The 14851-nt window shown below is 34.1% G+C and overlaps 2 protein-coding genes across 2 annotated transcripts; one reads left to right on the plus strand and one right to left on the minus strand.

Moving 5' to 3' along the window:
* Positions 1 to 1327: 1327 nt before the first annotated feature.
* On the minus strand, positions 1328 to 6095 carry LOC132313201 (BEL1-like homeodomain protein 9). Its single transcript, XM_059811884.1, has 4 exons — positions 4797 to 6095; positions 2593 to 2963; positions 2364 to 2424; positions 1328 to 2133 (listed from the first exon to the last, which is right to left on the minus strand). Exons 1-4 carry the CDS (start codon positions 5712 to 5714, stop codon positions 1606 to 1608), a joined length of 1878 nt encoding a protein of 625 aa, XP_059667867.1. The 5' UTR covers positions 5715 to 6095; the 3' UTR covers positions 1328 to 1605.
* Positions 6096 to 11290: 5195 nt separating this feature from the next.
* On the plus strand, positions 11291 to 11899 carry LOC132314681 (germin-like protein 9-3). Its single transcript, XM_059813512.1, has one exon. The coding sequence runs from the start codon at positions 11291 to 11293 to the stop codon at positions 11897 to 11899; it is 609 nt and encodes a 202-aa protein (XP_059669495.1).
* The last annotated feature ends 2952 nt before the right edge of the window (positions 11900 to 14851 follow it).

A 14851-nucleotide genomic window follows, 5' to 3' on the forward strand; every position in this document is an offset into this window, starting at 1 on the left:
TTGAGGTTCTCCATTTCATATATCAATGTATCATGAGAAATGGGTGCTTAGATTTTTTCTTGTATTGGCAATATGATATATATATATCACACACATACATATACACACTATTATTCGCCTGTTCCCCATTCCCATCCCTGTTTAGCATAAAAAGATTTTCAACATATCAGACTGGGATCTACGGTGAACACCCTACCCCCATCTGTCCAAAATGGGGCGGGGTGCGGCATGGTGAGGTGGAGTAATTAATTAATTATATTAAGAATCTAACAAAAGTAAATAATGAAATTATTTTTTAACCATGATAATAATTCATTTTTTGTTATGCTACTAAAAACAAAATTTAACTTTTCAATTGAAAGTTGACACTTAATATTGTTATAGCCTGTAAAAATATAAAACATAAAAATTCTCAAATAAAAATGATTTTTTTAATATATAAGAATAAAATTATAATGTATCACTCTATGGTGGGATAAAATTTTCATCATGCGGAATATATGCAATCATAGTAAACAAGGGCTCACATACAAGAGAATAGTTTTGCAATTATTTTGATGAGGTAGAACTGACTAGTCAATAATGAGCATAGACCTACTTTAATGCTGGAAAAGCCCAAATCACGTTGAAAAAGCAGATCTCCTTATCCCTTTTAACAATAGGATCAAAAGTGTCTTTAATCTTAAGACAGGTAAAGCGAATGTCTGTGTCTAACCTAACGTTTGCGACGGGTGCCCCATTTATGCAAAAAGGTGGACTCAAATTATTCACTCAACTAAACCAAATTAAACACCAAAGATATTGAATACAACGAGTTTGGCCACGCAAATGTTTGAGCTGACTATTAGCTACACTCACAAATAAGTTCCTTGTTGGTTGAAATAAAATCTCTCTCTCTCACACACACACACAAGAAGTTGGAATTTAGGTCGTGTATGTTTTTATCATTATACAAATCAATGGTCTCTAGGCCTTAATTCATTTGTGTTTTATTTAAAAATTAAATACAACACTATATCATGTACAAAAATCAATGTACAAGCAAAATGGATCCTTCAGATAGGTGTCTGTGCATACAGTATATATAACATATATATACATTCAGGTAAATTATGTAATTATGTGTTTCTTTTGCTGAAAAGAAAAAACGGTCCAGACGTGAAAATCAAAACAAACTGGAAGAATTTTACTTAAAAGTGCTCAAAACTATATAATAACAAAGAAAAAGAAAACGGAAAGCATGGCAAATACAAGGTCTTGTACTTCCTCAACGAGTGTAATAGGGCTTCCCAAAGAACCTAGTCTAGATTTACAGTGACAAAAAACAAGGAAAAAGTAAAGGATTCCAATTTCGCGACCAAAATGTAAACGTCCTTGCAATAATTTCGATTGTGTACACATCTAGAAAAAGTAGAACACATACGTATATATACCCAAAGAGTGAATTTGGAAAAATTATGACTATACATTCTACCACCAGAGTGGAGCAACCATTTAACTTCATCATGTCTGAAACAGACAGATTGATTTGAGTCCACCAACTGCAGCCCTTCTCATTACGTTATCTAGATTATCTAGAGAAGACAGCCCTAGAAAATGATATCTTCAGCCAACAAAATCATGAAAATGTTGCCCTCCAATAATGTCCCTTCCAAATCGCTGATTCTGTGCTCCAAGATTACCTGTTATATACCGCTCGTTATTTGCATCAAGGCTGAATTGGTGAGCTGCACTAATCGGAGAGTGTTCAGATAAACCAATCCCATTATTCTGATGGAGACCCAGTGTTAAAGAGACACCACTACTTCCACCTGCAGAGCTCAAACCGACACTGACATGTGGATGACGCAACAAATTGTCATAAGATAAATGCATTGGCTCCTCACTCTCCATGGGTGCATCAAGAAATTCAGTTCTGGTGCAGCTAGATGAGAGGTCTTCAGCCCTTTGGATAGAGGTACATGGGTTACCAGACGCACACAGGTTGGCTGTAGGCAAATGATCACTTGGCCTGTCGACAAGTTGTTCTTCCCTTTGCGAAGCTTTTTGATCTTGCCTTGTTTCAAGTGAATGTATTTCTTCCACCATTGGCTTCCAAAGTCTTACTCTTGCGTTTATGAACCAGTTGGAGACCTGGTTTCGACTTGCATTATCAATAAGATCACTCCAATTTGATATAATAAAAACATAAAAATATATTTTAAAATAAAAGCAAATATTGATGTTACTGAAATACTATAAGAAGTGAGTGCCCATGTAAACAATTGTGCAGTGTTGGTGGATTGGGTGCATTTTACTTGAAGTTATTTTGGCTGCAAATTAACCCTAACAATGATGATGCCTGCAAATAAACAGTGGTTCACCTGACTACGTGAGAGACCAGTCTGTTTAGCTAACATTAGCTTGTCCGTGTCCGTAGGGTAGCTGAAACATTAGACAGTAACAATTATGCTAATGTATTCAGACATATCCATGATTTTTCTCGATAAAGATGATACTAGAAAAAAAAATTGAGAGTATATTACTTCAGGAAGTATGATAAAAAAGAATGTCAAAGATTTGTCTATTGATTAAGCAAATAATTTCACTTACGGGTGCAGGAAGTGTTCAAACAACCATGCCCTGAGCACACTGACAGCACGCTCAGGAAGTCCTCTTTGGGGCCGCCAAACAGGTTGCTGTTCAAGAGATCCCAAGTTATGAACTGTTCTTGGGCTATAAAGACCTATATTGGAGTTTCCAAACCTTGTAGTTTCATCTTTTCTATAGCCTACATGACCATGAGCTTTCCTAGTGAACTGGAGCTGGTCAGTGATTGCATCCTTCAAGCACCTGAAGTGTTTAAACATGGCTTTTAAAGCCAAATTCACAAACGGAGCTGCATTGCCAAGCCCAGCAACAGATTCAAATGATGCTACAACTGCCTGCATCTGTTGGCAATAATGCTTGCACCTTTTGTAGACCTGATGAGAATGATGAGAAAGTGGTCAACAAATTATTGCAGATGCCAAAATTCACCAGCGGGACTGATATATCATACTTTACTAAATAACTGCAGTTAGAAAACTAGTTAATGCGCTAATCAATGGTAACTTGGCAAATTCTTTTAATAAATAACTATTAAACTGCCATATGTTGAAAAGTTTGATCCATTAAATCAATGAAATACCATAATATTATCGATATACTACACACTTTTCACAATATCAACCCTTTTCCTTTATTGCTCTACAGAAACATCTACCATCTTAATTTGATTAGAATAAAAATAATTTTAGCTTTACTTTACACGCATAAACAAATTTCTATCAGAATTTGAAGATCGATAATGCTTAGTGCATCATCAACAGTCCTAAAAAGTAAAAGCATCACAACACTAAGAATATCAAGTTAAGATTAAACATTAGTTGGTTATTTTATCAATGAATCTCGCTCTGTGCCTTAAACAAATGAGTAAAAGATGCTTTCATGCTTGAATATAAAACCAAACAAATTATTTTGATGCCAAGATTTTATTAGCGGGAAAGATTTTAGGACATTCTAACAAGGAAGTCTTCAGATGACAAAGGTGATTACTAACATTATTTACAAGTGCTTAGTGCTTACTGTGACATGCCCAGTGAAACCTTTCATTCTATAATCCACACAATAAGCCTTCCTACTGTAAGTATCATGCACACAGCCTTTTTCCATGTAGACGCTATGGAGGCAGCAATGACATCGACCTTCTGTGTCATACTAGGGTCAAGGGGGGCTTCGATACCTCAATATAGCAAGTGATTGCCTTGCCATTTCCACCTCGTGAGTCATTACTTAGCAATTGACTCCCTATCTCGACCTTGCAAGTGATTACCTTGCAGTCCCCCAAGACTGCACCGGTCTGATCTGCAGTTCACCTTCTATACAAATTTTTACTTACCAAAAAATAGGCAAAATTATCTTCTCTCAAATGTTAAACTTCATTAACTCACTAAATCCCAATTCACTCCTCTGTAAAGGCAAAATGCAAATAAAATAGGGGCAGACTAAGCATACATTCCATGCGTACTTTTATGGAGTATAAATCTTTTCAAATGCATTCCTTCAATCACTTTATGCACATTACACCCCCCAGATTACTGACAGACTCACCCACTAGAACTTTTTCCAATGTTGTCAGACACTTTATGGCACCAATCTCTGTGCATATATTCCCTCCTATAACCTTTTTCTCCAAAAGATGATATCTAACACCATACACTCCAAAAACAAAAGCATCTAGTTCACATAGAATACAATTAAGCAAACAATAAATTACAAAGAATTTATCAATCACAAATCACTAAAGTTGGATTGCATTTCTTTTGCCACTCCTTCATGCAACACCACACACTGCATGCTGGAACTAGCAATGAGCCAATGACAAAACCAACACTGGATAAACAATGCTACTCAGTTAATTATATTTTTTTCCCAACTTATTTAATTATATTGGTCACTTGGCTCTAAGGAATCAATAAAGGAGGGAATGCCAAATCACATCAAAGCATTATAATCAAAACAAATATAAGATACTTACACATAGTTTAAGACCCAATGATAAGAAACTCGAGTTTCGAAAAATTAAAAACAAGTAAAAAACTATACCTAAAATTAATACAGTATGAGTGCGAGTGCAGACCCAATATTAATCAGCATCCTATAGCTAAAAAGTAGAACCTAAATTGAACAATTTCATATACAAAAGATCATTTAACTAGAAATGCAAGTGAGAGAACACGCAAGAAGATTGTATAAAGTTAGAGAAGCATTTATACCTCATCCAGCAACGAAATTAGCCTCGATTTCTTCCTCCGGTGCTCGCCCTCATCTTCGAAACTGTGCCAATCATCAGCGATTCCAGTTCCGCTTAAACTTTCCAGTGAAGAATCCACCAAACTCGAGTCCACACTAATCTTTTCTGCGTAAATTCCCCTACCCACATCACAAAAATCCTCTAGCAATTGCTCTGCAGGCTTCAAGAACCTCGAACCCTTCAAAATCGAAGCATAACCAGTAAAGGGACCGAGAGGGACTGAACTCGGTCTCGATATGTCGTTTGAAGACAAACCACCACCACAAATGGTGGCCGGAAAATTATACCCACAACCAGGTGTAAGCTTTTCGTTCAACATTGAAGACTCGTATCTCTGTGGGATCATTTTCAGAGGAAGTTTGCTTTGGTTGGTATGATGTGAAGACAAAGACAGAGACAACCCTTGCCCATTGGTACTAACCGACTCATGAGTCATCAACAAAGCTTCTGGTTTAGACACCACAATTTCACCACCATGAAAGGACTGATCAAGAACTCTAAGGTTTTGAGGGGTGTAGAGAAAAGGGTTGTTGCTCATACTATCTTGAATCGAGTTAGGGTTTATGTGAATAGACGATTGTGGGTCCATATAGAGATGGTGTGAAGTGGAAGCTGATGACGAAGAAGCAACATTGAAGAAATTTCCAACATAACCCATCAAATTCACACCCTCGCCTTTAACAACCCCACAACTACTTGAGCTTGTGGTTTGGTTGGGGAGGCTGGTGCAAGTTAGCAAATCGGATGGATCGTAGAGAGGGGGGTAACCTGTGCACTCTTGGAGGTGTTCTGCGCATCGGGGGTGGTTCTGGACGACCTCTCTGAGTTTCTCTCTCCTGCTCTGTTGTGGGACATGGTAAGGTTCAAATCGCTCCGCCATGACTAAGACTATTCTATATTTAGAGAGAGAGAAAAGTTACGTAGAGAGAGAAAGAAAGTGGAGATGGTGGTTACTAGAGATAGAGAGATGTTTGGCGTTTAGAGAGAGAAAGAGAGAGAACAGTGAAAGTGAAAGTGATGTGGTAGTGATGAAATGAAAGGTTATGATGAACTCCAAACCTGCAAATATGAAATATGACAGGCCTGTGCAGGTTCTAATCAGACCAACAAAGCCAAACACTCTACGTTGAAGAGAGAGTATGTGTGAGATGGGGGTTTACTCCACGCAACTTCACACTCAATTCACTCTCTCTCTCTCACACACTATAACTTCTCTCTCTAGGGTTGAGAGAAACCAGATGACCATCGTAATAATTGAACTAACTGTACTTGTTTCTAGTTTTTGTATGACAAGAATTGGATTTTTGATAATAATAATACTCGTATTTATCTTTCTTTTTCTTTTACTTTTTTTGTCATTATGTATAATACAGTACGATTTTCGTAGAAAACTTTATAAAAATTTGATTTTTATTTTCTTTTACCATAAAATAATTAATTTGTCATATGGAAACGAATGATTTAATTAGAGTAACTATGATTTACAAAGAAATGAATTGATGATTTATATGTTTGTTTGGACAATTAAGTTGTTGATGATCGACTAATTCAATTATCATATATAAGATACTTTTTTTAACTGAGCGGATGCCAATGTTTGTGTGTTGCACTTATAATTAGAAGTGAAGTCTCGGACTAATTTTCCTCCTATTATTATAATTTTAAAGTGCTAATTTCATGTTTTAAATGTAAATGTCAATTATTAAATTTTTTTTTTTTTTTTTTTCATAGGTTCAAAGGCCAAGCTAAAGCGACAATACATAGGCATCAAGTCAAGTAAAAAAAAGGTATATAAATCTTGAAGCAAAGTAAATAAAATGAAGAACAAACTTTAGATTTGTGGAGGAAACAGTGTCCAAAATTCTGCAAACGGAATCATCATGAAAGAACGTAGCAAATAGGAGAAACTCAAAGGTCTAGCTATCGTCACGGTAATCGCTCCAAAATTACAGCCACAAGGCGCTCCAACACACACCCCTCACAAGATCAAATCAAAGAGAAAAAGATCCAATCTAAACGAAAAAACCCAATATCGACCCATATCAAAAATCTAATCGGAGAAAAATAACAGATTCACCCATGCGAGTTAAAAATGAACCAAATATGAGCAAAACTAGCCAAACAAAATAAAAAACGGGATAAAAAAAAATCCACAAAACATACTTATTGAAACATTGTAATCGTGAGAGGCAGCTAGCACCTCGCTACTCTGATGAAAGGGAGCAGCAGAAGGAATAAGACGACGCTGGGTTAGAGAGAGAAAGTTAGAGAGAGAGGGGGACCGTTTTCCGACGGCTGGGCTTTGTTCCAAAAGGTGATACACTATTATAAATGTCTATTAATTTGGTTGAACTATAAATGTCAGACTCTATGTAAAGATGTTAAGAGATGAATAATTGGAAATAGAAATAATCTGACATATTTTATGTTGTGCAAAGGAAAGGACAATACTTAGTTCTGATAGGCGGTACTAAATCAGATAATATGGGAAGAGAATCAGTGTATATATAAAGGGTTGAGATGATTCCAAGTGAATTCTAAGTTTTATAAATAGTGTGACTTCTAATTTAGAAATTAAATAATATGAAAAAATTAAAGGATCTGTGTATATATAAAAGGTATAGATGATTCCATGTGAATTGTGATTTTTATAAATAGTGTGAATTCTAATTTAGATGGAGTGATCTTGTAACAACTTTTAAGGGTGGCAAAATTTGATACGACTCGTCAACACGATTTGAACACGACATGAGTTAAACAAATTTGGATTGACAGTTCGGGTCATAAACAGGTTGACACACTTAACCCATTTAGTTAATCGTATCGTATTTGTGTCGAAGGGTTCAACCTATGTAACTTGTTTATAACCAATTAACTATACGTGTCATAAACAAATTTATATTTAAGTTTCAAAATAACTATCTTTATCTTATAATTTATTCTTTTGTAAATTAGAAATTATTTAGTAATTTGGTTGAATTAAAACTTATATTTTTCTAGTATTTAATATTTGATCGAGTATTATTAATAATTTAAATAATAAAATATTTGATTTTATTAAACGGATCATTAAACAGGTTATACGTATAACCCGTTTAATAAATAGGTCGGGTTAGTGTTAAGAGTTCGTGATACGATTATTAAACGGGTCGTGTTTGGGTTGAGTTGTTTAGTAGAATACCCTTAAATCGACACAACACGACATGATTACGACCCGCGAACACAAATTGACACCCCTAACAACTCCCACCATAGTAAGATAGGATATTGTTTGCTTTTGCCTTTTCCATTCAGAGACATGAGTTCACTTATCTTGGTACTAATTCAGGTTAAGAACACCCCATCCACACCAAGGCGATGTAAGATTCAAGCAACACTTGTCCCATCCACAGAATGCTTGTAGCTCGCCAAACATGGTAGCTTACTGGTATCACCTATACACACCCGTCCACAAAGTGAACATAATCACCCCCTTTTGGGGCCCAACGTCTCCGTTGGCCACATTTTCGATTGAGTCAGGTTCTGATACCATTTGTAGCAACTCCCACCCTAATCAGATACAATATTGAGAGAAACATATCGTGGTACTACTTTAGGTTAAACATGCTTAACTCTGGGGTTTTGTGGATTCACGGATTTAAAACCCGTTATATTATAGAATGTGTTGAATCTATATATAACACTTGCTCTATCCTCACCCAAACAATGTGAGATTATACACCTGTACCTCGCCTCGGTGTGGTAGCTTACTGATACTACTTAATACTACTTATACACACTCACACACACCCGTTCACAAGATCGCCACAAATTTTAACCCTTTCTTGTGCACAAGAGAGGATTCAAGTTCATTAGATTTAGTGAGCCCAAATTCTTCGCACAGTCGATTGTGATTTATATGTCACGAATTTCCATTCCATGCAAAACGTTTGGCATTTTTTAATACAAAATGGATGGAAGGAGAAGAACGAGACGAATAGAAGAGAGTCGGCTTGCTTCCATGATTTATAACGTATCTAAGAACTCTGAAAATAGGAGATAATTTTAAAAATTTACAAGAAAAAAATGTCCTTGGTTTTTTCATATGGTTTACAATTACATGGCACTTGTCATATCTTTATCTTTTATTTATTCTTAACTACTTTAATTTCTAATTCAATAGCCTTGAATCTCGTAATGTTAGTTTCTAATTGAGTTGTCTATAATCATTTAACTTAGTTTAAGTAATTGTAATTTGTCATATCTCATGTATTGCTAATGGAACTAGCCTTTGAATTCTTAGTTTAAGAACAAGAGACAGGAAAAATGACAACACGATTTTTCACATGAGAAGAAAAATCACAGAAGCTATGTGGCCTCCTACAAACTAATTCACTAAATCAAGAAAGAGTAAAAAGAAAATCAATTTTTATAGAAAGAAAAAGAGGAAATTTTCCTCTAAAAAACTTTCAATTGATTCTCTACACAATCTCAGATATTTTTCATGAAAAACGCTGTTTGGGTATCACAAAAAGTCTTTGCTTATGAATTGAAAAAGTCTCCTCAAACATTAGATAACGTTACATCAAACTATATTTCCTCAATGTGAATGTCTTTTAATATGTGAAAATTATTAAATTAGTCTCATATTTCACCAAAATGAGTACTTTTGGGCGTCCCTTTTTTTTGACACGTTTTTCACTAACTGATTTAGACAAATTATTTTGCAGTAAAAAAAAGGCGCTACTTTATATTCACCGGGAAAAAAAGGAAGGGTACAGTACTCCTTTATTCATAGCTTTAAACTAGCATGGATACATTATTTTAGATGTGCCATGCTAAGTGTAGCAATTTTTACAGTATTTTTTTTTTTTTTCAACACTCCGTGGTTATAAAAAGGAGATGATCTAGATGCATTGATTATTGAATTTATATATTAATTTCTTATAATTATCTCATCAAATATATATATATATATATATATATTTTACTAATGTGTAACCACAGAAGTCTCTACCTTATAATCACTATTAACGTGTAATCACTATCTTATAATCACGAGAGTCTCGTACAAATAACTGTAAAATTATGAATATTTTATAATCACTTAAGTCTCGTATAGTCATTCTAATCAAGAAAAACTTGACCCAAAACTGAGGCCTGTTCGGTGTCATATCTGAAATATAAAATTTAATAAAAGTAAAAAATTATTCAAAAAATAAATACATGGAAATAGAAGCAGGGGTTTTCCATAAAATCTTTTGACTGGCTTTCTCAATGATAGAGCAGATTAAACGCTTACAAGAGAATATTGTATATTTTCATGAAGCTTAAATTGCTGATTTGATTCTTCTTTCCCGATCAATCTCATACACATACATACATATATGATTGTGTATTAGTTTGCTTTCACTGTCCTCAATTTCTGAAGAGTAAAAGTTAATTTTTCTGATAAAATGGGCCCCCAACTCCAACCCCTACCCCAATCCTTTTCCCTGTGCACATTCAACTTTGAGATCTACTGTTTGGGCAGCACTGAACGAATCAATCCCACTTTTGTAGAAACGAAACAACGTACCTACTTTACTGCCCTTTGGCTTCCGCTTCTTAATTCACTTCTTCATCATCAACTCATTATTTATTATTTCTATAATTGCGTCTTAACTAAGCTGATATTAAACTCTTTTCCTCCACCCTTCTTTGTAAAGGGTATTTTTTTTATTTTTCAAAATAAAGCTTTAAAGGTTAAGTGTCGCAAATAAAAAAAAGGGTACAAACAATTTCAAATCCAAAGTATTTATTCGGTACTCCCCAGTCCCAATGATAACAATACCCATTTATTCTAAACGTAGAACATGTGCTGCATATAAATAAAGTGTTCATACTTCATACCTAAAATGGAAGTGACTCCTTAGAAGTTCAAGTCGGGTTGAAATCCCCCAAAGAGAGGACAAATGGGTAGGCGAACTTGGAAAACCCAATAAAAAATAAATGAAAGATGGGCCGAGCCCAGATTACAACCTACAGTCAAAGGGAGGGTAACCTACTTAAGTCAGTCAGAAAACAAATTGCGAGCAAGGCTTATGAAGGCCCTGATGCAGGCCCACCATTCATGGAGTAATGTGGACCTAACCATATAAGTAAAAGCCCAATTACATTTGGCCCAAAGTCACATTATTGAGTGGTGGTCTTTTGTGTTTGGGGTGTTTGACCGCATTACCATAATTGATTCCTACTAATCTTCCATTAATTCCAAATTTGTGCATTCTAAAGAAGAAAGGTGCTCTATGAGAATGAAACCAACTACCACTAAATTACAAAGTTTACCTCCAAAATGCATTCCAATGAGGACAACCACTTCGCACTCTTCCCTTATAAATACCCAAGTGGCAACTTCACTAAACTCAGGCAACACCACAAAAATAGAAAAAAAAAAAAAAAAGGAAGAAACCCCATAGTGAGACAGCTTCCAAAAACATGGCCAACTCACTTGCCCTTCTTGCCACCTTTGCCCTACTCTTCATCACCGCCATCCAAGCAGCTGACCCCGAGTTGATCTCCGACTTTGCTGTACCAGAAGGTGCCGATGAGGGCAAAGTTGACGGAGTATTTTTCACCTACACCGGCTTAAGAGGCGGTGCACCCTCTTCCACGACAGGCCTAGGCCGCAAGTCTGTGTCCATCAAGGAATTCCCAGCTCTTAATGGACAAGGTGTCTCATTGGAACTCCTTGAATTTGCACCGGGCTCGGTCAACGTACCCCACACCCACCCACGAGGGGGCGAGGTATTGTTCGTGGTGGAGGGGGCGTTGACGGTGGGCACAGTGGATGGGAATGGGAAGTTGTACAAGAATGTGGTGCAAAAGGGTGACGTGTTTGTGTTCCCCAAGGGGTTGCCTCACTACCAAGCTAATTTCGACAAGAACAACAAGGCTGTGGTTGTTTCCGCATTTGGAAGCTCTAATGCTGGGAATGTGGCTCTTCCTAAGAACTTGTTTGGTTCTAACATTCCCGATGAAGTTCTTGGCAAGGCCTTTAAGATTTCACCTGATACCATTCAACAACTCAGGAATGCCCAAAACTAGTTATACGGACAACAGTGTGCCTGAGACTTCCGTCACGTAACGCAGACTTGACTAAGTGAAATAAGGCTGGTCTAAGCTTTGCTTTGTTTGTTTTTTTCGGTTGTTGATGTTGGTAGTTAACTAGTTATGAAAAGTAAGAGAACCTTATAAAAGTAAAGGTTTTCTTTGTAATGAATGAATAAATAATGAAAATGCTTGTCTTGTGACATGTTGTCTAATGTGCAGGACGGTTTAATATAATTTGAGGTCTTAGACGAAAAATATAAAAGTGGCATTTTAATATCTAGTATATATAGTTAATCCAATTAATCTTTCTTGTTATATAATTGATCTTATCATCTTAGAGGTATACGACTTATATTTAATGAAAAAATGAGAAAAAATATGTTAGAAATACGAAAGAAAGACAAAAAAAAAGAAGATAAAAGTTAAAATAAGAATATGAAAAGTTTTACAAATTCTTGAAAAAAAAAGAAAAAAAAAAGGGTAAGATAAAGATAGAAATATTTTGTCATCTATTAAATTTCTATTGGATAGACTCTAATAATCGATAAAAATAAAAAAAAAAATTGAGATTATAATATAAAGGAAAAAAAAAAACTGAGGCCTTTCTATTGCGTAGAGTTTAATAATAAAAAAAGAAATAACATTTTTAGGAAGGTTATAATATAAAAAAATAAAAAAAAAATTAAAAGTTAAAATATAAGAAAATACAAATTTTGGGACCTTTATATTGACTGGAGTGATGACAAAAAGGAAATAAAAATTTTAAGAAGGATAAAAAAAAAAAAATTTAGAACCTTCTTATTGATTGAGACCTTAAGCAAGCGCTTAAGCCGCCTAAACATCCAGCCGCCCCCCGCCCCTGCTAATGTGTTCTATTGTACTTTGTTCCGATCCTTAGAATTGCAACAATACCACAGAGTAGCGATGATATATACCGAGTCTGATTCATACCAAGCGGAACACTCACAAGGACTTTGTGAGGCCCGCCAAATTTAGTTGCAAAAGTTAGACTTGACCTATCCATGATTCTCTGATCAATATATATGATATGATATAACTTCCAAATATGTGTGTGTATATATATATATATATATATTTCTTTGTAACAAAATTAAAAGTGTCAATTACAATGATACTTAATGAAAAATAATATGTTGTCCAATTTTTTATTCGAAATACCAAAACATTGTTTTTAGAAAAAAAAAAAAAAAAGAAAAAGAAAAAGAAAATTCTATGAGTTGTATTTTTATTTTTGAAAGAGTAATAAATACTAACAATTTTTCTTATTGATAAATATTTTTAGATTAATTAATTTACTATTTTGTTTTCAATTAATGAATATCTATTCTACTCTTAAACAATTAAATTATTTTTAAAAGAATAATATTTATCTTTTATGTGAAAAAAACCCAGAATTTTTTTTTGGGTATTTTTAGAAAATAGAGTTATTATTTAAATAGAAATTGACAAAAAAAAAAAAAAATCCAATTTATAACAAATATTAATTTGCAGATAACCCCTTACAATTTTTTATTTTATTTTGCAAAATGCCCTTGATGTTAAACCATAAGAAAGTTAATGGTGCATCTCTACTTTCCTATGTTTGCACTTCAATTTAAAACAAAAGGACTCTTCTAACCCTAACTTCATAAGTGAATAATTATTTATTTTCTTAGTCATTTAGTCTCTCCGGCCTCCTTCTTCCATCTTTAATATATTTTTTTTTGTCTCTTCGACATCTCGAACCCAAAAAAAAAAAAAAAAAAAATTATAAAAAAATGATCTGATTTAACAGTACCCATAAAAAAAAAAAAAAAAAAGGAACCGGAAAAGTTCTCTCTTAAATAAATTATTATTTTGACGGGACTCAAAAATAAAAAGAGTACAAAAACAACAAAGAACCCAAAAAAAAAAAAAAGGAAAAATTATCTCAATCGAATAAATTTTCTTTTTGCCATAATAAAAAAACACTTTTCTCTTTTGACTAACTTTTAAAATACATATATATATATATATAATACACACAAAAGCAAACCCGAAAAAAGTGTTATTATCTTTTTTGTCAAGGCCCCAAAAATAAGTTTTATGTGTTTAGTAAATTATCTCTTTTAACAAATCCTAAAAAGAAAAAACAAAATTACTAAAGAGAGTAAATATTAAAAAAATGTTAAAGTTTATAATATAAAGAATAATTATGATATTTTAAAATAAGGGGGATCATTAATGAGTTAAGAGATTTTTTTGTAATTTTATTTTAAGGAAAAATGCAAGTGGAGTGCAAGTAGAAATGTTGGGGTGCGTATACCTAGGATAAATTATGATAAAAATAACTTCATGTGGCGATTTCACCCTGCATCCGTTTAAAGTAATATATATTCTTCTATATTTCTCTCCGTAATCTCTGGCTGGGGTTTGGGTTTCGTTACTAGAAGTGAAAGACAAGGTTAGTATTTCTCTAATTTTCTTCTTTTAACAGTAGGGTTTTAAAATGTTAATGATGATTATGCTGCATGAAGTGTATCAATTTGTGAGTTCTCTGTAATTCCTTGATCTATTGGGTTTTAATTAGCCTTTCAGTCAAATGTCACCAAATAAATTTAATAATAAAAATCTAAGACCCGTAATTATAAAATTCTTGTTATTCATCCCACTGAGTTGGTTTGAACTTCAATTGACCATTGATTCTCATCACCATCCTGAGGATAAATAGTTCTGATTTTACTTTGTTTTTCTGTGAAGAATAGGATTTTGTTTAGTTAAGTATTTGGTTTTCCTTTATTTTCAAATCCCTTTGGAATTCGTTTTTGTTTGTTTCTTTGTTTTTGTGTTACTTGGGTCTCGGGAATTTTTATGTGTCCGGTGTTGAATTATGGGGGTGTTCTGGGAGAAGAAAAGGAAAAAAGAAAAATTATGTCATCACTTTCTGTACTTGCAAATTTTCATTTA

The sequence above is a fragment of the Cornus florida genome, unplaced genomic scaffold, assembly GCF_030987335.1.
Source record: "Cornus florida cultivar Cherokee Brave unplaced genomic scaffold, ASM3098733v1 CherokeeBrave_3.0.0_Hap2_Chr06, whole genome shotgun sequence".
NCBI lineage: Eukaryota > Viridiplantae > Streptophyta > Magnoliopsida > Cornales > Cornaceae > Cornus > Cornus florida.

Excerpts from the sequence above, each read along its gene's own strand:
- LOC132314681 (XM_059813512.1), top strand. The coding sequence starts at position 11,291 with ATGGCCAACTCACTTGCCCTTCTTGCCACCTTTGCCCTACTCTTCATC.
- LOC132313201 (XM_059811884.1), bottom strand. The coding sequence starts at position 5,714 with ATGGCGGAGCGATTTGAACCTTACCATGTCCCACAACAGAGCAGGAGA. Across the intron at positions 2,964-4,796 it reads TAATTTCGTTGCTGGATGAG|GTCTACAAAAGGTGCAAGCA; the intron begins GTATAAATGCTT and ends CATTCTCATCAG. Across the intron at positions 2,134-2,363 it reads CTGGTCTCTCACGTAGTCAG|GTCTCCAACTGGTTCATAAA; the intron begins GTGAACCACTGT and ends AGTCGAAACCAG.